Below are 18,680 nucleotides of genomic sequence, written 5' to 3' on the forward strand. Positions count from 1 at the left end.
TACAGATAAACACAACATTTATTGTAGAGTTCAGCACCAAGACTAACACACAAGATAACACTTTACCACATGTAACTCTCACAAAAGTGAACAAATAAATTAGAGACTCTGCAAAATTAGCAAATAAGTTTTTCTCACCTTTGCCTTTAACAACTGAAAACAGGATATTGCATCAAATATTTCACAATCCTGTTGACAGATAATTAGTTCAGTCTGCAAAGTGTAAAACTGTGTTAAACTATGAGTCCACACACTCATGTCAGGCATTAAACTCCACATCTTTGATTTTAGCTCTGAAAGAGTGTGATGCAATCTGGGAGTGAATGCATTTGATAGATAAAGGTGACATAGGTGTCTGTCAAGCATGTGCAGAAACAAGTAACCGCCATTCAGCAAAGATCTCAAATAGACAATCCACTGGTCTCAGTCCTGCTTTGTGATTCTTGACGGGATAGCACTTCCGCTTTTCCGTTCTCCTGCGTCACGAAATTGCCTTTATCGCTTAAGAGTACATCTCCCAGGACCGGTAGACCGGGACCGTCCTCGTTCTCTTCGGGTTCCCCCGCGCTGCTGCTGTCTGCCAGCGACACCTGCACTCCAGGCGACATGGGCGCTTCATGGATGCCGTTAGGGATTAGTAACACCTCTTTGTCATGCTGCACGCACGCCTCATTGCAGCCCTGGAGAAGATTGTTATCTCATCTTAACTCAGCAAGAGGAAAAATGTCTGCCATAGAGACAAGTAATGACAACACACAATACAACACAACAATACTTACCTTTCCTTTGAAATCTTTTTGTCTACCTAACACAGACAGATAATGGGAGAATGTGTCACAATGTGAAGGACATGTATTGTGTAATGCAGAAACAAAACAAAAACAATTATTGAATGTTAGAAATTGACAATGAAGGGACTTGAACCTCTTAATCTTCTGATCCAAAGTCAGTCAACTTCACTTGAATCCAGGCTGTAGATTAACTGTAGATGCTCAAAAATCATTGCACTGTTATCACTTGTCAGAATTTCCTGTATGGCTATGTGCCCTAATGGATAAGATTTCAGATCTAAACACTGTCTTCAAGTCTAGTGTATCATCAAATTGAAAGAGGAAAATATAGGTAAGCTGTTTGTGTGCTGTTTTCATCTTTGTCCAACTAAGGTTTCCAACTGGGGCTAGGGTTTCCAACTAGGGCTCGAACTAAATAAGAGTGTAAGAGAGTAGTTGGTTTTACATAGCTATTTTACTGTAGAATTGATTCAACTGCCGTTCATTTGCATCAGACTCAACTTCACGGAAAGAAAACTTCCTTTTATTCTGAGTGACCAGCTTTCTTCTGAAATTGACAATTATTTTACTGCGGACTATGGAAAACCGTGCCCCTTGTGTGGGTCGAGCTCACAAACTTTGAATTATGAGACTGACGCACAACAACTTGCACTATCAAGGCTACACGTCAATGGCAGTACTATTCTCTTTTACTGCCATGTTTGAATCAACTGTGAACTTGCCACTAAAGGCTGCAGTCATCAGAGTCATGGCTATGTTTTACTTGGTAGAGTCTTATACATGGCTATGTGGCCTAATGGATAAGGCGTCTGACTTCGGATCAGAAGATTGAGGGTTCGAGTCCCTTCGTAGTCATTTCTTTGTGTCATGCTATACAAATCAAACTTTGACTTCTTTTTTGTTGTGCTGACCCAATGTCAGTTTTCAGTGCAACGAAGTGACAAAAAACAAAAGAAAAAATGCTTTCTCTATTGCACACTAGGGCCAGCGTTTCCAACTTGGGTTTCAAACTAGGATTTCCAACTGGGGCAAAGGTTTCCAATTGGGCTTTCCAACTCGAGCTGGGGTTTGTCTGTAACCACTGTGAACTTAAATTGTCATTAAAGGCTGCAGTCATCAGAAGTCGTTGCCTTGTTTCACTTGGTACAGTCTTACATATGGCTATGTGGCCTAATGGATAAGGCGTCTGACTTCGGATCAGAAGATTGAGGCGTTCAAGTCCCTTCATAGTCACTTTCTTGTGTAATGCTTTAGAATTCGAACTTCTTTGTTTTCAAAGTTTTCAGTGCAACGAAGTGACAAAAACCAAAAGAAATAATGCTTTCTCCATTGCACACTAGGGCCAGCGTTTCCAACTAAGGTTTCAAACTAGGATTTCCAACTAGGGCAAAGGTTTCCAATTGGGCTTTCCAACTCGGGCTGGGGTTTGTCTGTAACCACTGTGAACTTAAATTGTCATTAAAGGCTGCAGTCATCAGAAGTCGTTGCCTTGTTTCACTTGGTACAGTCTTACATATGGCTATGTGGCCTAATGGATAAGGCGTCTGACTTCGGATCAGAAGATTGAGGGTTCGAGTCCCTTCATAGTCACTTCCTTGTGTCATGCTTTAGAATTCAAACTTCTTTGTTTTCAAAGTTTTCAGTGCAACGAAGTGACAAAAAGCAAAAGAAACAATGCTTTCTCCATTGCACACTAGGGCCAGCGTTTCCAACTAAGGTTTCAAACTAGGATTTCCAACTAGGGCAAAGGTTTCCAATTGGGCTTTCCAACTCGGGCTGGGGTTTGTCTGTAACCACTGTGAACTTAAATTGTCGTTAAAGGCTGCAGTCATCAGAAGTCGTTGCCTTGTTTCACTTGATACAGTCTTACATATGGCTATGTGGCCTAATGGATAAGGCGTCTGACTTCGGATCAGAAGATTGAGGGTTCAAGTCCCTTCATAGTCACTTCCTTGTGTCATGCTTTAGAATTCAAACTTCTTTGTTTTCAAAGTTTTCAGTGCAACGAAGTGACAAAAACCAAAAGAAATAATGCTTTCTCCATTGCACACTAGGGCCAGCGTTTCCAACTAAGGTTTCAAACTAGGATTTCCAACGAGGGCAAAGGTTTCCAATTGGGCTTTCCAACTCGGGCTGGGGTTTGTCTGTAACCACTGTGAACTTAAATTGCTATTAAAGGCTGCAGTCATCAGAAGTTGTTGCCTTGTTTCACTTCGTACAGTTTTACACATGGCTATGTGGCCTAATGGATAAGGCGTCTGACTTCGGATCAGAAGATTGAGGGTTCGAGTCCCTTCATAGTCACTTCCTTGTGTCATGCTTTAGAAATCAAACATTGACTTCTTTTTTGTTGTGCTGACCCAATGTCAGTTTTCAGTGCAACGGAGTGACAAAAACCAAAAGAAAAAATGCTTTCTCTATTGCACACTAGGGCCAGCGTTTCCAACTTGGGTTTCAAACTAGGATTTCCAACTGGGGCAAAGGATTCCAATTGGGCTTTCCAACTCGGGCTGGGGTTTGTCTGTAACCACTGTGAACTTAAATTGCTACTAAAGGCTGCAGTCATCAGAAGTCGTTGCCTTGTTTCACTTGGTATAGTCTTTTACATGGCTATGTGGCCTAATGGATAAGGCGTCTGACTTCGGATCAGAAGATTGAGGGTTCGAGTCCCTTCATAGTCATTTCCTTGTGTCATGCTGTAGAAATCAATCTCTGACTTCTTTTTTGTTGTGCTGACCCAATGTCAGTTTTCAGTGCAACGAAGTGACAAAAAACAAAAGTAAAAATGCTTTCTATATTGCACACTAGGGCCAGCGTTTCCAACTTGGGTTTCAAACTAGGATTTCCAACTGGGGCAAAGGTTTCCAATTGGGCTTTCCAACTCGAGCTGGGGTTTGTCTGTAACCACTGTGAACTTAAATTGTCATTAAAGGCTGCAGTCATCAGAAGTCGTTGCCTTGTTTCACTTGGTATAGTTTTACACATGGCTATGTGGCCTAATGGATAAGGCGTCTGACTTCGGATCAGAAGATTGAGGGTTAGAGTCCCTTCACAGTCACTTCCTTGTGTCATGCTTTAGAAATCAAACTCTGACTTCTTCTTTGTTTTCAAAGTTTTCAGTGCAACGAAGTGACAAAAACCAAAAGAGATAATGCTTTCTCCATTGCACACTAGGGCCAGCGTTTCCAACTAAGGTTTCAAACAAGGATTTCCAACTAGGGCAAAGGTTTCCAATTGGGCTTTCCAACTCGGGCTGGGGTTTCCAACTAGAGACAACATTGGACAGCTGTCACTTGTTGGGAACCTTTGAATGTTTAGTCTTATCAATTAATGTGTTTCTGAGGCCAGATTTAAAACGTGGCTGCTGGTTTTACCGAACCTAACCCATTAAAAGAAAAGCCTGAAAGAATGAAACAATTCATCACATGGAAGCCCGGTTAGCTCAGTCGGTAGAGCATGAGACTCTTAATCTCAGGGTCGTGGGTTCGAGCCCCACATTGGGCGCCCTTCACTTGTTGGGAACCTTTGAATGTTTGGTCTTGTCAATGAACGTTTCTCAGAGGCCACACTTAAAATGTTGCTTCCACTTTCATTGCCCAAACCCATAAAAAAAACCCTGAAAGAATGAAACCATTCCAAGGTCGAGAAGCCTTGCATCAAATTCGTGTGTCATTACTAGAAATGCAAATTGTCTTCACTTTTAATATCTTTTTTTTAAAATATTTCACCAGTTTTTACTCGTCTGATTTGAAAATAAGTTATTTGTCAGTTTGTTTTGTAGCTTTGACTGTATATAATGGGGTGCTCATACATTTATTTGGGATGAGTCTTAATGGCCCTTCGAAAGAAGCTATGACTACAATGCCTAAATAAATGTGTGCCCCGTGTGAGGGTCGAACTCACGACCTTCAGTTTACTAGACTGACGCGCTACCGCCTGCGCCAACGGGGCTATGAATAGTCGGTTTTACAAAGATATTTTACTGTAAAATTGATTCTACCTTGCCGTTTTAATTAGACTCAACTTCACGGACAGAAAATTTTATTCTATTCTGAGCAACCTGCTATCTTCTGAAATTGACAATGATTTTACTGTGGACTATGGAAAACAGTGAGGGTCGAGCTCACAACCTTCAGATTTTGAGACTGATGCATGACCCCTTGCACTAACAAGGCTATATGTCAGTTGCATTGTAATTCTCTTACTGTAAATGGATTAATCCACAGTCTATTCTTGTCTGTAACCACTGTGAATTTAAATTGCCACTTAAGGCTGCAGTCATCAGGAGTCGTTGCCTTGTTTCACTTCGCACTGTTTTACACATGGCTATGTGGCCTAATGGATAAGGCGTCTGACTTCGGATCAGAAGATTGAGGGTTCGAGTCCCTTCATAGTCACATTCTTGTGTCCTGCTTTAGAAATCAAAAGGGTTACCAACTGCAGCTAGGATTTCCAATTAGGACGAGGGTTTCCAACTCGGGCTAGAGTTAGGGTTAGTGCTTCTTTGGACTATATAAAAGTGTGCCCCGTGTGAGAGTCGAACTCACGACCTTCAGATTATGAGACTGACGCGCTAACGAGGCTTTGCGTATTAGGTCTTATAAAGCATTTTTACTGTCAAATTGATTCAATCACCAGCCATTTCCGGCAAACTGAACTTCATAGAAAGAAAAAGTTACTTTAGTCTGAGCATTCTGAAACTAGGGTTAGGGTGTCCAACTAAGATTTCCAACCGGGGCTAGGGTTTCCAACCAGGGCTAGAGTTAGAGCTCATTTGGACTATATAAAAATGCACACTGTGTGAGGGTCAAACTCACCACTTTCATATTATGAGACTGACGCATTACCACCTGCACCAACGAGGTTATACATTTGCTGTCTTACAATTCTTTTTTACTGTAAAACTTATTCAACCACCGGCCATTTCCATCAGGCTGAACGTCATTGAAAGAAAAAGTTACTTATGTCTGAGCATTCTCAAACTAGGGTTTCCAACTTGGCTCAGTTTGTCCAACTAAGGTTTCAAACTGGGGCTAGGGTTTCCAACAAAGGCGAGAATTAAGGTTAGGACTAAATAAAAGTGTGCCCTGTGTGAGGGTCGAACTCACGACCTTCAGATTATGAGACTGACGCGCTACCACCTGCGCTAACAAGGCTATGAATAGTGGGTTTTACAAAGATATTTTACTGTAAAATTGATTCTACCTCCAGCCATTTTAATTACACTCAACTTCACGGACAGAAAACTTTATTCTATTCTGAGCAACCTGCTATCTTCTGGAATTGACAATGATTTTACTGTGGAGTATGGAAAACAGTGAGGGTCGAGCTCACAACCTTCAGATTTTGAGACTGATGCATGACCCCTTGCACTAAAAAGGCTATATGTCAATTGCATTGCAATTCTCCTTTACTGTAAATGGATGAATCCACAGGCTGCCTGTAACCTCTGTGAACTTCACTTGCCACTTAAGCCTGCAGTCATCAGAAGGCTTTGCCCTGTTTCACTTGGTGCAGTCTTGCACATGGCTATGTGGCCTAATGGATAAGGCGTCTGACTTCGGATCAGAAGATTGAGGGTTCGAGTCCCTTCATAGTCAATTTAATGTGTCATGCTTTTTTTTTAGAAATCAAAAGCTTTACTTTAGTCTGAACCAATTCTTAAATGGAAAGGATTTTGGGTTCTGATTTCTTTTTTGTCGTGCTGACTCCCCCCAATGTCAGTTTTCAGTGCAATAAAAACCAAAAGAAAAAAGTTTTCTCTGTTGCAGATGTGTTGATCATTAAAACAATGTTAAACTGAGGAGCCGTGAAAGCACTGCTTTAACAATTCGGGAATACACGTACGTTTTGTGTGCCAAATCTTCATTACAGCCAATAGCATAATCCCGATCAAAGGTACCAAAAGACAGGCGATGACTATGTGTGTCCGCTGGTTCTTCTCTGCAACACAGTAAGTTTGCATTAGCATTTAAACCGTTAAACACCATCAAGCAGGCGAAAGGCAGCCCCCCACAACCACATGAGTAGCCAACAGGCCTGTTCTAAAACAGCTCACTGGTGATGGCGTATTATTTTCAAGGAATGTTCGAGAAGTAATCGTTGTTAAAAAAACACACATGATGGTGGTACTTGGAGATCACTGTTTATATATATACACACACGCGCACACACACAAACACACACATATATTGAGTCTAGGGAGACAAATATAGCGCAAACTGTGGGTAGGTGTCAGGTAATGAGCCACAGAAGAAATCACAGTTACCACAGAAAGATGACAAGCTTCATTTTGAAGCAGAGCTAAACATTGTGTGTGAGGAAGCCTCACGTCCGGTCTGCACACATAACTTACCACACACAACATCAGATTGGGCCGATCCGCTTTGCATGATCACATAACCGCTCTCGCACCTGCAGAGAAGGTTGCGTTTCATGAGATCAGTCCATTTTAAATAACAGATGAACAAAACATAACTGGACTGTACTTTTATATGAACACGTCGAGCTATGAGCTCCACATAACTGGACTGTACTTTTATATGAACACATGTGAAGCTATGAACTAGAGAGGCAGTGGTTGCGGACAGCTTTAGAAGAAGAGGAAAAAGTGGTGGGACGTGAGTGATGGTGACTGCCACTACCACTAAACTTTTCCTTAAGCAGTAGAAGCTTTTCAAAATAACTGCATTATTTAAACAGTGTAGAAATGCTTGATTGATTGTTGGTTTTGTTTTTACCGTGTTTAATAAATTAAAGTAACATGGAAAACATCTGAAGTCTATGCTCAGCGTTGTTGCTTATGCTTATTGTAATAAGACATTTTGCTGTGGACATCTTTTAAAGTAAAAGAAAAGTGGATACATATGTTTAATGAAACTTGAAATGCACTGACTTGGTCCATATCCAACATTCGCTGTCCCATGAGGTCTGGCTGGAGAATGTGCCATCAGGACATTTATGGCACACCGTGTCATGAGTATGGTTTCCTGCAACAGAAAGGACATTTTTCATGAAATGACAAGGGGAAATTAGTGTGTTGTGTATACTTCAAAATGCCACACCTTTAAATAGCACCCCCCATCCGGGCTCACAACGCCTGTGAGGTACACAGGTGAAACACGCTTTACTGGAACAATGGGATCCAAGTTTACACGTGCAGGTGTTTTTCTGGGTTTTGCTCGTCTGCACCGAAATCTGAAAGTTTTTGTCTGGAAGAGAAAAAAAACACACCGAAATTCAGCACCGTTGAACAAATCAGGCTGTGATGGATGGGTGGGGAAGTTGTCTCACTTGGGTCGCAGTACGGCTGACGTTTACACTTTGTGTCCGTCGTGTATGTGTCTTGATACTCGTCCTCGTCACATTGGAGGCACTGAGGAGTTGTGCATGTGCCCAAGTCAGACATGCTAGTGCCTGAAATCATGTTTATGTTATAAAAAAGTGGCCTCAGTCATGTTAAAGATAATTTCAAGGTTTCGGTTATTTGCTTCTTGACTTTCTTGCTGCTGAATGAACATTGTTGATTAGCAGTAGTGCCGTCTTTTACATGTTTTATGTACTATGTAGACATTTTTACTTTACCTGGAGGACACATTTGGCAACACTTTCCATTAAGTCCGTACTGAGTCAAGGGGTCACACAGAGGCTGAGGTGCAATAATTACCTGGAAAACAAAACGCAAGTCTTCATTGTCCCATCATTAAGGAAAGGGTCAGTTGCGTGGAATTACAGGTTGCAAAGAAACAAAGGTTTTGAACTAGTTTATAATAAGCAGAGCAAAAAAGGAACGCCCTGTTATTGTTTTTCATTTGATTGTTTTATATTTGTGGCATAGATGTGAATGAACATTAAACATTACTGTAATTACAACGTTTTATTTTTTAATGCATTAGAGCAAATTCAGACTTCATCAAGTTCCTTTTAGGAGGTCAACAACCGATAAAACAAATGGTTTCACTTTCGTTTTGACAGACCACCCCCCCCCCCCCCCCCCCGGCCAACACATGCGGTCAAAACGAAAGTGAAAGCGAAAGTACGTATGTTGTTTTGAAATCGCATTTCAAGAGGTGTTGACGAGTACTCACCACAGCTGCCCACAGAATCGGCATTATTTTTAGAACCATGATAATTGTCAATGTGGAGAATTCTCCGACGGGATGCGTGGCTCGTCTCTTTCTGCCACTCGGAGATCAGTACAACTCGTCGGTAGTCTGACTCCTTTTACCGAGGGGGAGGAGGCAATGGCAAGGGGGTGGAGTCACTTTCCTAGTGTTGTGCATGTTGTGAAACCATGCCTTTAAATCATTTTCCCTCAAAGTCTTTTTCTTTGCCCTTCCCCAAAGAAGGAGCATCCACGTTCGAAGTAGCATGACTCCAGTGTCACCATCATCAAAAGCAAGCTTCAAATTGTATTATGAAAGTTATTTTTAGGAATTTCTGTTGGGATCGATACAATATCTACCATATCCAAAGGTGGGCGATTTTTATGGCCCACGTGCCCGACACAGCCTGTTCAGTTATCAATATGAAAATGGCAGTAATTCCTTGCATTAGTTGATGTCTTCCTTCCAAAAAATGCTTAAAAATCAATGCATTAACTAATCAAGTGGTTTAGAAAATTGATAGCTGGATATTTTGCATTCTAGCTCATCAGGATTAATTAATTTTAATAGAATTAATTATAGATAACACAATAATTTGTGGACGATTATGATAGTTTGTCATTCAAGTCATCCATTACTATTATGTATTACTTTTTAAGCTTTACATGTTCAATGTTCAATTATGACCTAAAACATAGCCTGTGCAGTTCATTAAGTACTACACTACTATTTCCCCCATGAAACTATTTCCCATGAAAGTTTCAAAGGGTAACAATTGGGCCATCTGGTAGATTTGGTGGGTACTCCTGTTGCTAACATGCACGCACACAGTTAGAAAAAAAAAAGAGAACAAATTGTGTTATCTAGGTATGTGACCAAACTGGTTGCTCTTTCTGTCGTGTTTTGATGGTGTGAAAGTGAAAAGCTGTCAGTTGTTATACGTACCTTGCAATGTAGCATTAGTTTCTAGTGTCCCCTTTCTCCCTCTTCCTCATTTTAAACTTCCTTATGAGGGCACATTTCCCACCCGAATGAATAGCCTGAGGTGAAAGCTGCAAGGTGGGGCAAGAGGCAGGGCCTATATAGTCAGGCGGGGCCTGGCATACCTACAAGAAGTGGAACCTGAGGTGAAAGTGGGTGGGGAACTGCCACAGACAGAATATGATAACAACGGTTGGATTTTTTCTTTTTGAGGAGCAGGTCAGTGCAAGAATAGAACAAAACAAGTCCAGTGGAGTTTGGAAGGGTGCTGGATTTGAAGGCTAACTCCAAGAATGCCGAGTTTAGGAGCAAAGAAGAAGGACAATGTGTCCACAATGGAGAGATTTATTGAGGACTTGCCACAGGTAAGAGAACGCCAATCAGTACAAGAGAGATTGTGTTAAAAGCAGATACTCGTCCAAAGTCTAATATGTCGTAACACAGAATGTGGACTCTTATTTACCTTTTGGAAGGATCTGAAACTGTATTACTTCCTTGTAACTTGTGCAAAGACTCTCATGGGCAAGCTTATATCTACAGTAGTGTTTCCTCTTTCAAAGATCTGTGATCTAGCGGTTAGCGTGGCTGCTTCACAGTTCTGAGGTTCATGGTTTGAATCTCGCATCGAGTACTCTCTGCTTGGCGATTGCATGCTATCCTCATGTGTGGATTTTATTCGAAAGACATGCCTGTTAGACATATTAGAAGGTAATACTTGATGAAAATGCCAATGAACGTAGCAACAATATTGAAAGTTTAATTTGGAAACAAACAGAAACTTCGTGATGACAAAAGTCAAAACTTGAAATAAGAGTGTTGCGATGTGCTGTGTTTTCAGCTTAGCAACGAAATGCAGCTGAGCATCATGCATAAAGTGAAAACTGGAGAGTTGTCCATCGACGACGCTCTGGAACTGGCCAGGAAAGACCGGGACCGGTTAACCAAACTGCAGAGTTCCCCTGACGAGGTCAGAACATTTCGATTGAGAGAACATCCGAATCTTACTGTCTTTGTGCCGACCTAAAGTTATGATGCTATCATACTGTGACAACTTTATTGCTCACAGAAAGATGGTGATGTATTTACAATCATTTTAGTCCATCCATTCATTTTCATAGGTGAGCATGGGCTCATACTATAAACATCAAGAATTCTCACTCACATTGACACGCTGAGCTGGAATCATTCAACAAAAATCTGTCAACAAATACTCGCTTAGTAGTCTCATTCATACAGTAATTTGCATTACAAAACATTTTTATTGCCTTAAAATGTGACACACACAGTCATGAGCCAGTGATGATTAATTTGTTCAATTTGCCCAATCAATTTTGTAGTTCATTTGTTCAGACAGGAAACAAGTATAAAATTGACTTAGTTACTAAATGGTAATACTATTTTGTCGTCTATTAATTTGTTCTTTTATGTCTTCAATATTTCTTATGCTGTGGTTTTCAACACAGGAGGAGCTTCCTTCACAGTACAACTTTAGCGTGCACAAGCATGGACGCTACAGATGGAAGAAGCGCGTTCTTCAGGTATCACCTACCTAGCTACCTACCTACCCACCTTCCCCTCTATCCATCTATCTATGGAAAAAATAAATCTGTCTATCTATGCAGATGGATTTCACCACCAAAATGCTGTGCACGATTGAGAAAGGCATCATCAAGCGCCAACTTCCCTTTGTTATGGTCAAGAGTTGTGATGATGGCGTCGGTTCCAGATTCTCTATTTCATTCAAAGGCCACAATGATTACGAACTGGAGGCTACTTCAGTGGACGATAAGCACAAGGTTGAATTTTGACATTTCAAACTACAAACTAGATTTGCTTTGACTCCATCAACATCTGTGCTTCTTTCACTCCAGATAATGCAGCTTGTTAACCAGATCATTTATAGAAACATCTACAGTCATGCTGAGGGGGGCAGTGCAGGGGCACAGCAGCAACCTCAAGCACCCCAAACCCTCCGGGAAAGTGTCCTTATGCTGCACAGAGGCGGACTGGCTTCTTTCCGATGGGTCAAGTACAAACATTCTCTTCTAAGTCATTTACTTCCCTTCAGCTTTAGTAGTTTACTGTGTTTTGGAATTTGGCAGACCGTGTTGCACCTTTCTGAGTGTTTCAACAGGTGGAGCCCATTTTCTATTCCACTTCCCCGGCGCACATGACAGTCTTTGACAGAAAGCAGACCAGACCTTAGACCAGTGGTTCTTAACCTTGTTGAAGTTACCGAACCCTAACAGTTTCATATGCGCATTCAGCGAACTCGTCTTTGGTGAAAAATAGAATATTTTTTTTCTCAAATTCAAGACAGATGTTTTTTACTGGTACACAGAATGAACCATGTATGAACATTACCTCTTTCAAATAACAAAACCAACACAATGCATGAACTCACAACAAATGACATACCTGCAAATACTAGAAGTGTGGCTTCTGCAGTTGCCTTTGCAAGACCAGTTAAGATTTGCGTCATCATGAATTTACACAATATATCAGGTGTGTTTGGACCTCCGCAGTGGAGGCTCTGTCGAACCCCTGACACTGACTTACAATCCCCTAGGGTTCGATCGAACCCAGGTTAAGAACCACTGCCCTAGTTGGAAACCCTAGACCTAGTTGGAAACCCTAACTGAGTTGGAAACCTTAGTTGGAAACCCGTGCCTCAGTTGGAAACCCTAGTTTGAAATCCTACCCTGAGTTGGAAACCCTAGCCCTAGTTGGAAACCCTCGTTGGAAACGCTGGCCCTAGTGTGCAGTAGAGAAAGCATTTTTTCTTTTGGTTTTTGTCACTTTGTTGCACTGAAAACGGAGGTTGGGGGGGAGTCAGCACAACAAAAAAGAATTCAGAACACAAAATCCTTTCCATTGACAGTTGGTTCAGACTGAAGTATTTTGATTTCTAAAGTATGACGCATTAAATTGACTATGAAGGGACTCGAACCCTCAATCTTCTGATCCGAAGTCAGACGCCTTATCCATTAGGCCACATTGCCATGTGCAAGACTGTACCAAGTGAAACAGGGCAACACCTTCTGATGATTGCAGCCTTTAGTGGCAAGTGAAGTTCACAGTGGTTACAGACATAAATGGCCTGTTGATTAATCCATTTACAGTAAAGGATAATTGTAATCCAACTGACATATAGCCTTGTTACTGCAAGTGGTCGAGCATCAGTCTCAAAATCTGAAGGTTGTGAGCTCGACTCTCACACGGGGCGCTGTTTTCCATAGTCCACAGTAAAATCATTGTCGATTCCACCTCCGGCCCTCCCTGTGTGGAGTTTGCATGTTCTCCCCGGGCCCGCGTGGGTTTTCTCCGGGTACTCCGGTTTCTTCCCACATCCCAAAAGCATGCTTGGTAGGCCGACTGAAGACTCCAAATTGTCCCTAGGTATGAGTGCGAGTGCGATTGGTTGTTTGTCTCTGTGTGCCCTGCGATGGGCTGGCAACCGGTTCAGGGTGTCCCCCGCCTACTGCCCGATGACGGCTGGGATAGCACTCCCGCGACCCACGTGGGGACTAAGCGGTTCAGAAAATGGATGGATGGATGGATTGATGAAGTTGAGTCTAATTAAAATGGGAGGTAGAATCAGTTTTACAGTAAAATATCTTTGTAAAACCCACTATTCGTGGCCTCGTTAGCGCAGGTGGTAGCGCGTCAGTCTAGTAAACTGAAGGTCGTGAGTTCGACCCTCACACGGGGCATACTTTTATTTAGGCGCTGTCGTCTTCTTTCGGAGGGCCATTATGACTGTCAACCCAAATGAATGTATGAGCACCTCACATTATATACAGTCAAAGCTACAAAACAAACTGACAAATAACTCAGACGAGTTGTTTGAAACCCTAACCCTAGCTTCCAGGGGTGTCGAACACCAATCCTCGGGATGAGTCATCCAAGTTACCCGTTAAACACACCTGAGGGAAAAGATCAGTTCATTTTCACATTCTGACAGGAAGTGTATAGCCTCGTTGGCGCAGGTGGTAGCGCGTCAGTCTCATAATCTGAAGGTCGTGAGTTCGACCCTCACACAGGGCACACTTTTATTTAGTCCTAACCCTAATTCTCGCCTTTGTTGGAAACCCTAGCCCCAGTTTGAAACCTTAGTTGGACAAACTGAGCCAAGTTGGAAACCCTAGTTTGAGAATGCTCAGACATAAGTAACTTTTTCTTTCAATGACGTTCAGTTTGATGGAAATGGCCGGTGGTTGAATAAGTTTTACAGTAAAAAAGAATTGTAAGACAGCAAATGTATAACCTCGTTGGTGCAGGTGGTAATGCGTCAGTCTCATAATATGAAAGTGGTGAGTTTGACCCTCACACAGTGTGCATTTTTATATAGTCCAAATGAGCTCTAACTCTAGCCCTGGTTGGAAATCCTAGCCCCGGTTGGAAATCTTAGTTGGACACCCTAACCCTAGTTTCAGAATGCTCAGACTAAAGCAGTGCTTCTCGCGCAATTACACTTTATTCTAGTACTGCCAAAAAAAAAGCCTGTTCCCCAGGGTCACACGCGCCCCCCCAGGAAGCGCCCCACTATTTGAGAAGCACTGGACTAAAGTAACTTTTTCTTTCTATGAAGTTCAGTTTGCCGGAAATGGCTGGTGATTGAATAAATTTGACAGTAAAAACGCTTTATAAATCCTAATACTCAAAGCCTCGTTAGTGCATCAGTCGCATAATCTGAAGGTCGTGAGTTCGACCCTCACACGGGGTACACTTTTATATAGTCCAAACAAGCCCTAACCCTAGCCCGAGTTGGAAACCCTCGTCCTAGTTGGAAACCCTAGCTGCAGTTGGTAACCCTTTTGATTTCTAAAGCATGACACAAGAAAGTGACTATGAAGGGACTCGAACCCTCAATCTTCTGATCCGAAGTCAGACGCCTTATCCATTAGGCCACATAGCCATGTGTAAGACAGTGCGAAGTGAAACAAGGCAACGACTTCTGATGACTGCAGCCTTAAGTGGCAATTTAAGTTCACAGTGGTTACAGACAAGAATAGACTGTGGATTAATCCATTTACTGTAAGAGAATTACAATGCAACTGACATATAGCCTTGTTAGTGTAAGGGGTCATGCATCAGTCTCAAAATCTGAAGGTTGTGAGCTCGACCCTCACTGTTTTCCATAGTCCACAGTAAAATCATTGTCAATTTCAGAAGATAGCAGGTTGCTCAGAATAGAATAAAATTTTCTGTCCGTGAAGTTGAGTCTAATTAAAACGGCGAGGTAGAATCAATTTTACAGTAAAATATCTTTGTAAAACCCACTATACATAGCCTCGTTGGCGCAGGCGGTAGCGCGTCAGTCTAGTAAACTGAAGGTCGTGAGTTCGACCCTCACACGGGGCACACATTTATTTAGGCATTGTAGTCATAGCTTCTTTCGGAGGGCCATTATGACTCATCCCAAATAAATGTATTAGCACCTCATTATATACAGTCAAAGCTACAAAACAAACTGACAAATAACTTATTTTCATATCAGACGAGTAAAAACTGGTGAAATATTTTAAAAAAAGTCAAGTTAGAAACCCTAGTTTGAGAATGCTCAGACATAAGTAACTTTTTCTTTCAATGACGTTCAGTCTGATGGAAATGGCCGCTGGTTGAATCAGTTTTACAGTAAAAAAGAATTGTAAGACAGCAAATGTATAACCTCGTTGGTGCAGGTGGTAATGCGTCAGTCTCATAATTTGAAAGTGGTGAGTTTGACCCTCACACAGTGTGCATTTTTATATAGTCCAAATGAGCTCCAACTCTAGCCCTGGTTGGAAACCCTAGCCCCGGTTGGAAATCTTAGTTGGACACCCTAACCCTAGTTTCAGAATGCTCAGACTAAAGTAACTTTTTCTTTCTATGAAGTTCAGTTTGCCGGAAATGGCTGGTGATTGAATCAATTTGACAGTAAAAACGCTTTATAAGACCTAATACTCAAAGCCTCGTTAGCGCGTCAGTCTCATAATGTGAAGGTCGTGAGTTCGACTGTCACACGGGGCACACTTTTATATAGTCCAAAGAAGCCCTAACCCTAACTCTAGCCCGAGTTGGAAACCCTCGTCCTAGTTGGAAATCCTAGCTGCAGTTGGTAACCCTTTTGATTTCTAAAGCAGGACACAAGAATGTGACTATGAAGGGACTCGAACCCTCAATCTTCTGATCCGAAGTCAGACGCCTTATCCATTAGGCCACATAGCCATGTGTAAGACAGTGCGAAGTGAAACAAGGCAACGACTTCTGATGACTGCAGCCTTAAGTGGCAATTTAAGTTCACAGTGGTTACAGACAAGAATAGACTGTGGATTAATCCATTTACAGTAAGAGAATTACAATGCAACTGACATATAGCCTTGTTAGTGCAAGGGGTCATGCATCAGTCTCAAAATCTGAAGGTTGTGAGCTCGACCCTCACTGTTTTCCATAGTCCACAGTAAAATCATTGTCAATTTCAGAAGATAGCAGGTTGCTCAGAATAGAATAAAATTTTCTGTCCGTGAAGTTGAGTCTAATTAAAACGGCGAGGTAGAATCAATTTTACAGTAAAATATCTTTGTAAAACCCACTATTCATAGCCCCGTTGGCGCAGGCGGTAGCGCGTCAGTCTAGTAAACTGAAGGTCGTGAGTTCGACCCTCACACGGGGCACACATTTATTTAGGCATTGTAGTCATAGCTTCTTTCGGAGGGCCATTATGACTCATCCCAAATAAATGTATGAGCACCTCATTATATACAGTCAAAGCTACAAAACAAACTGACAAATAACTTATTTTCAAATCAGACGAGTAAAAACTGGTCAAATATTTAAAAAAAAGATATTAAAAGTGAAGACAATTTGCCTTTCTAGTAATGACACACGAATTTGATGCAAGGGTTCTCGACCTTGGAATGGTTTCATTCTTTCAGTTTTTTTTTTATCGGTTTGGGCAGTGAAAGTGGAAGCAACATTTTAAGCGTGGCCTCTGAGACACGTTCATTGACAAGACCAAACATTCAAAGGTTCCCAACAAGTGAAGGCCGCCCAATGTGGGGCTCGAACCCACGACCCTGAGATTAAGAGTCTCATGCTCTACCGACTGAGCTAACCGGGCTTCCCTGTGAAGAATCGTTTCATTCTTTCAGGTTTTTTTTTTAATGGGTTAGGTTCGGTAAAACCAGCAGCCACGTTTTAAATCTGGCCTCAGAAACACATTAATTGATAAGACTAAACATTCAAAGGTTCCCAACAAGTGACAGCTGTCCAATGTTGTCTCTAGTTGGAAACCCCAGCCCGAGTTGGAAAGCCCAATTGGAAACCTTTGCCCTAGTTGGAAATCCTAGTTGGAAACCCTAGCCCTGTCAATTTCAGAAGATAGCAGGTTGCTCAGAATAGAATAAAATTTTCTGTCCGTGAAGTTGAGTCTAATTAAAATGGCGTGAGGTAGATACAATTTTACAGTAAAATATCTTTGTAAAACCCACGATTCATAGCCTCGTTGGCAATAATCAGAAATATTTTTGCGGACCCTAACCCTAACCCTCACACGGGGCACTGTTTTCCATAGTCCATAGTAAAATCATTGTCAATTTCAGAAGATAGCAGGTTGCTCATAATAGAATAAAATTTTCTGTCCGTGAAGTTGAGTCTAATTAAAATGGCGTGAGGTAGAATCAATTTTACAGCAAAAAATCTTTGTAAAAGCCCCTAGTCATAGCCTTGTTAGCGCAGGCGGTAGCGCGTCAGTCTCATAATCTGAAGGTTGTGAGTTCGACCCTCACACGGGGCACACTTTTATTTAGTCCTAACCCTAATTCTCGCCTTTGTTGAAACCCGAGCCCCGGTTGGAAATCTTAGTTGGACACCCTAACCCTAGTTTGAGAATGCTCAGACTAAAGTAACTTTTTCTTTCTATGAAGTTCGGTTTGCCGGAAATGGCTGGTGATTGAATCAATTCTACAGTAAGAACGCTGTACATAACCCAATATTCAAACCCTTGTTAGCGCAGGTGGTAGCGCATCAGTCTCATAATCTGAAGGTTGTGAGTTCAACCCTCACACGGGGCACATTTTTATATAGTCCAAACAAGCCTGCCTAACTCTAGCCTGAGTTGGAAACCCTCGTCCTAGTTGGAAACCCTAGCTGCAGTTGGTAACCATAGTATCAGAAGGTAGCAGGTTGCTCAAACTAAAATAACTTTTTCTTTCAGTGAAGTTCAGTTTGATCGCGATGGCTGGTGATTGAATCGATTTTGCAGTAAAAAAGAATTGCAAGACGGTGAGTGTATAGCCTCGTTGGCGCAGGCGGTAGCGCGTCAGTCTCATAATCTGAAGGTCGTGAGTTCAACCCTCACACGAGGCACACTTTTATACAGTACAAACAAGCCTTAACCCTAACGCTAGCCCAAATTGGAAACCCTAGCTGCAGTTGGAAACCCTAATATCAGAAGGTAGTAAATTGCTCAGACTAAGATTACTTTTTCTTTCAGTGAAGTTTAGATTAATGGAAATGGCTGGTGGTCGAATCAATTTGACAGCAAAATAGAATTGTAAGACTGTAAGTACATGGCCTCGTTAGCGCAGGCGGTAACCCATGATCTGAAGGTCGTGAGTCCAATCCTGACAAGAAATCATTCAGAAGAGTCTCATGCTCTACTGACAGAGCTAACCGGACTTCTGTCATTAAGCAGTCTTTCATTTATTTCTGTTTTCTTAATGGGTAATTAGTTTTACCCCCAGTTGGTCTGTTGTTATAATGTGTCGCCGCAATTGCAATTTTCCAGTTGGAAACCTTAGTTGGAAACCCTAGCCCTAAT

The 18,680-nt window shown here is 41.8% G+C and overlaps 2 protein-coding genes and 23 non-coding genes across 28 annotated transcripts in view; 18 read left to right on the forward strand and 7 right to left on the reverse strand.

Moving 5' to 3' along the window:
* On the reverse strand, window positions 1-9,989 carry cd40 (CD40 molecule, TNF receptor superfamily member 5). Of its 3 annotated transcripts, none has more exons than XM_061271512.1 (9): window positions 9,842-9,989; window positions 8,376-8,457; window positions 8,085-8,207; window positions 7,856-8,002; window positions 7,687-7,780; window positions 7,147-7,205; window positions 6,639-6,734; window positions 780-805; window positions 1-680 (listed from the first exon to the last, which is right to left on the reverse strand). In XM_061271512.1, the coding sequence occupies exons 1-9, from the start codon at window positions 9,854-9,856 to the stop codon at window positions 402-404; spliced, it is 921 nt and encodes a 306-aa protein (XP_061127496.1). In that variant the 5' UTR covers window positions 9,857-9,989; the 3' UTR covers window positions 1-401. The 3 variants fall into 3 exon arrangements, with proteins under 3 accessions (XP_061127496.1, XP_061127492.1, XP_061127497.1); XM_061271508.1 differs by lacking the exon at window positions 9,842-9,989 and adding an exon at window positions 8,879-9,043; XM_061271513.1 differs by lacking the exons at window positions 6,639-6,734; window positions 9,842-9,989 and adding an exon at window positions 8,879-9,045.
* Window positions 1,574-1,646, forward strand: trnar-ucg (transfer RNA arginine (anticodon UCG)). Its single transcript has one exon. It is a non-coding gene; the product is annotated as a tRNA-Arg (tRNA).
* trnar-ucg (transfer RNA arginine (anticodon UCG)) lies at window positions 1,951-2,024 on the forward strand. Its single transcript has one exon. It is a non-coding gene; the product is annotated as a tRNA-Arg (tRNA).
* trnar-ucg (transfer RNA arginine (anticodon UCG)) lies at window positions 2,309-2,381 on the forward strand. The gene has a single exon. It is a non-coding gene; the product is annotated as a tRNA-Arg (tRNA).
* trnar-ucg (transfer RNA arginine (anticodon UCG)) lies at window positions 2,666-2,738 on the forward strand. The gene has a single exon. It is a non-coding gene; the product is annotated as a tRNA-Arg (tRNA).
* trnar-ucg (transfer RNA arginine (anticodon UCG)) lies at window positions 3,023-3,095 on the forward strand. The gene has a single exon. It is a non-coding gene; the product is annotated as a tRNA-Arg (tRNA).
* On the forward strand, window positions 3,400-3,472 carry trnar-ucg (transfer RNA arginine (anticodon UCG)). Its single transcript has one exon. It is a non-coding gene; the product is annotated as a tRNA-Arg (tRNA).
* On the forward strand, window positions 3,777-3,849 carry trnar-ucg (transfer RNA arginine (anticodon UCG)). Its single transcript has one exon. It is a non-coding gene; the product is annotated as a tRNA-Arg (tRNA).
* trnak-cuu (transfer RNA lysine (anticodon CUU)) lies at window positions 4,223-4,295 on the forward strand. Its single transcript has one exon. It is a non-coding gene; the product is annotated as a tRNA-Lys (tRNA).
* trnat-agu (transfer RNA threonine (anticodon AGU)) lies at window positions 4,670-4,742 on the reverse strand. The gene has a single exon. It is a non-coding gene; the product is annotated as a tRNA-Thr (tRNA).
* trnar-ucg (transfer RNA arginine (anticodon UCG)) lies at window positions 5,116-5,188 on the forward strand. The gene has a single exon. It is a non-coding gene; the product is annotated as a tRNA-Arg (tRNA).
* Window positions 5,875-5,947, reverse strand: trnam-cau (transfer RNA methionine (anticodon CAU)). The gene has a single exon. It is a non-coding gene; the product is annotated as a tRNA-Met (tRNA).
* Window positions 6,319-6,391, forward strand: trnar-ucg (transfer RNA arginine (anticodon UCG)). Its single transcript has one exon. It is a non-coding gene; the product is annotated as a tRNA-Arg (tRNA).
* The window catches only part of LOC133148432 (uncharacterized), a 24,805-nt gene continuing 16,060 nt past the window's right edge, over window positions 9,936-18,680 (forward strand). For both annotated transcript variants that reach the window (XM_061271494.1, XM_061271495.1), the window contains exons 1-5: window positions 9,936-10,242; window positions 10,716-10,844; window positions 11,341-11,415; window positions 11,500-11,673; window positions 11,749-11,906. In XM_061271494.1, coding sequence (XP_061127478.1) covers window positions 10,171-10,242; window positions 10,716-10,844; window positions 11,341-11,415; window positions 11,500-11,673; window positions 11,749-11,906 — 608 coding nt within the window. In that variant the 5' untranslated portion in view covers window positions 9,936-10,170. The remainder of the gene's footprint in view (window positions 10,243-10,715; window positions 10,845-11,340; window positions 11,416-11,499; window positions 11,674-11,748; window positions 11,907-18,680) is intronic.
* trnar-ucg (transfer RNA arginine (anticodon UCG)) lies at window positions 12,807-12,879 on the reverse strand. The gene has a single exon. It is a non-coding gene; the product is annotated as a tRNA-Arg (tRNA).
* trnat-agu (transfer RNA threonine (anticodon AGU)) lies at window positions 13,518-13,590 on the forward strand. The gene has a single exon. It is a non-coding gene; the product is annotated as a tRNA-Thr (tRNA).
* On the forward strand, window positions 13,852-13,924 carry trnam-cau (transfer RNA methionine (anticodon CAU)). The gene has a single exon. It is a non-coding gene; the product is annotated as a tRNA-Met (tRNA).
* trnar-ucg (transfer RNA arginine (anticodon UCG)) lies at window positions 14,723-14,795 on the reverse strand. Its single transcript has one exon. It is a non-coding gene; the product is annotated as a tRNA-Arg (tRNA).
* trnat-agu (transfer RNA threonine (anticodon AGU)) lies at window positions 15,169-15,241 on the forward strand. Its single transcript has one exon. It is a non-coding gene; the product is annotated as a tRNA-Thr (tRNA).
* Window positions 16,015-16,087, reverse strand: trnar-ucg (transfer RNA arginine (anticodon UCG)). The gene has a single exon. It is a non-coding gene; the product is annotated as a tRNA-Arg (tRNA).
* Window positions 16,461-16,533, forward strand: trnat-agu (transfer RNA threonine (anticodon AGU)). Its single transcript has one exon. It is a non-coding gene; the product is annotated as a tRNA-Thr (tRNA).
* trnak-cuu (transfer RNA lysine (anticodon CUU)) lies at window positions 16,907-16,979 on the reverse strand. Its single transcript has one exon. It is a non-coding gene; the product is annotated as a tRNA-Lys (tRNA).
* trnam-cau (transfer RNA methionine (anticodon CAU)) lies at window positions 17,582-17,654 on the forward strand. The gene has a single exon. It is a non-coding gene; the product is annotated as a tRNA-Met (tRNA).
* trnam-cau (transfer RNA methionine (anticodon CAU)) lies at window positions 17,859-17,931 on the forward strand. Its single transcript has one exon. It is a non-coding gene; the product is annotated as a tRNA-Met (tRNA).
* trnam-cau (transfer RNA methionine (anticodon CAU)) lies at window positions 18,154-18,226 on the forward strand. The gene has a single exon. It is a non-coding gene; the product is annotated as a tRNA-Met (tRNA).

Source organism: Syngnathus typhle, linkage group LG2 (assembly GCF_033458585.1).
Source record: "Syngnathus typhle isolate RoL2023-S1 ecotype Sweden linkage group LG2, RoL_Styp_1.0, whole genome shotgun sequence".
Lineage (NCBI taxonomy): Eukaryota > Metazoa > Chordata > Actinopteri > Syngnathiformes > Syngnathidae > Syngnathus > Syngnathus typhle.

Coding starts and splice junctions, on each gene's coding strand:
- cd40 (XM_061271508.1), bottom strand. CDS start 8,917: ATGGTTCTAAAAATAATGCCGATTCTGTGGGCAGCTGTG. Junction 7,781..7,855: donor ATGGGGGGTGCTATTTAAAG/GTGTGGCATTTT, acceptor TTTCTGTTGCAG/GAAACCATACTCATGACACG. Junction 6,735..7,146: donor CCAATCTGATGTTGTGTGTG/GTAAGTTATGTG, acceptor ACTGTGTTGCAG/AGAAGAACCAGCGGACACAC.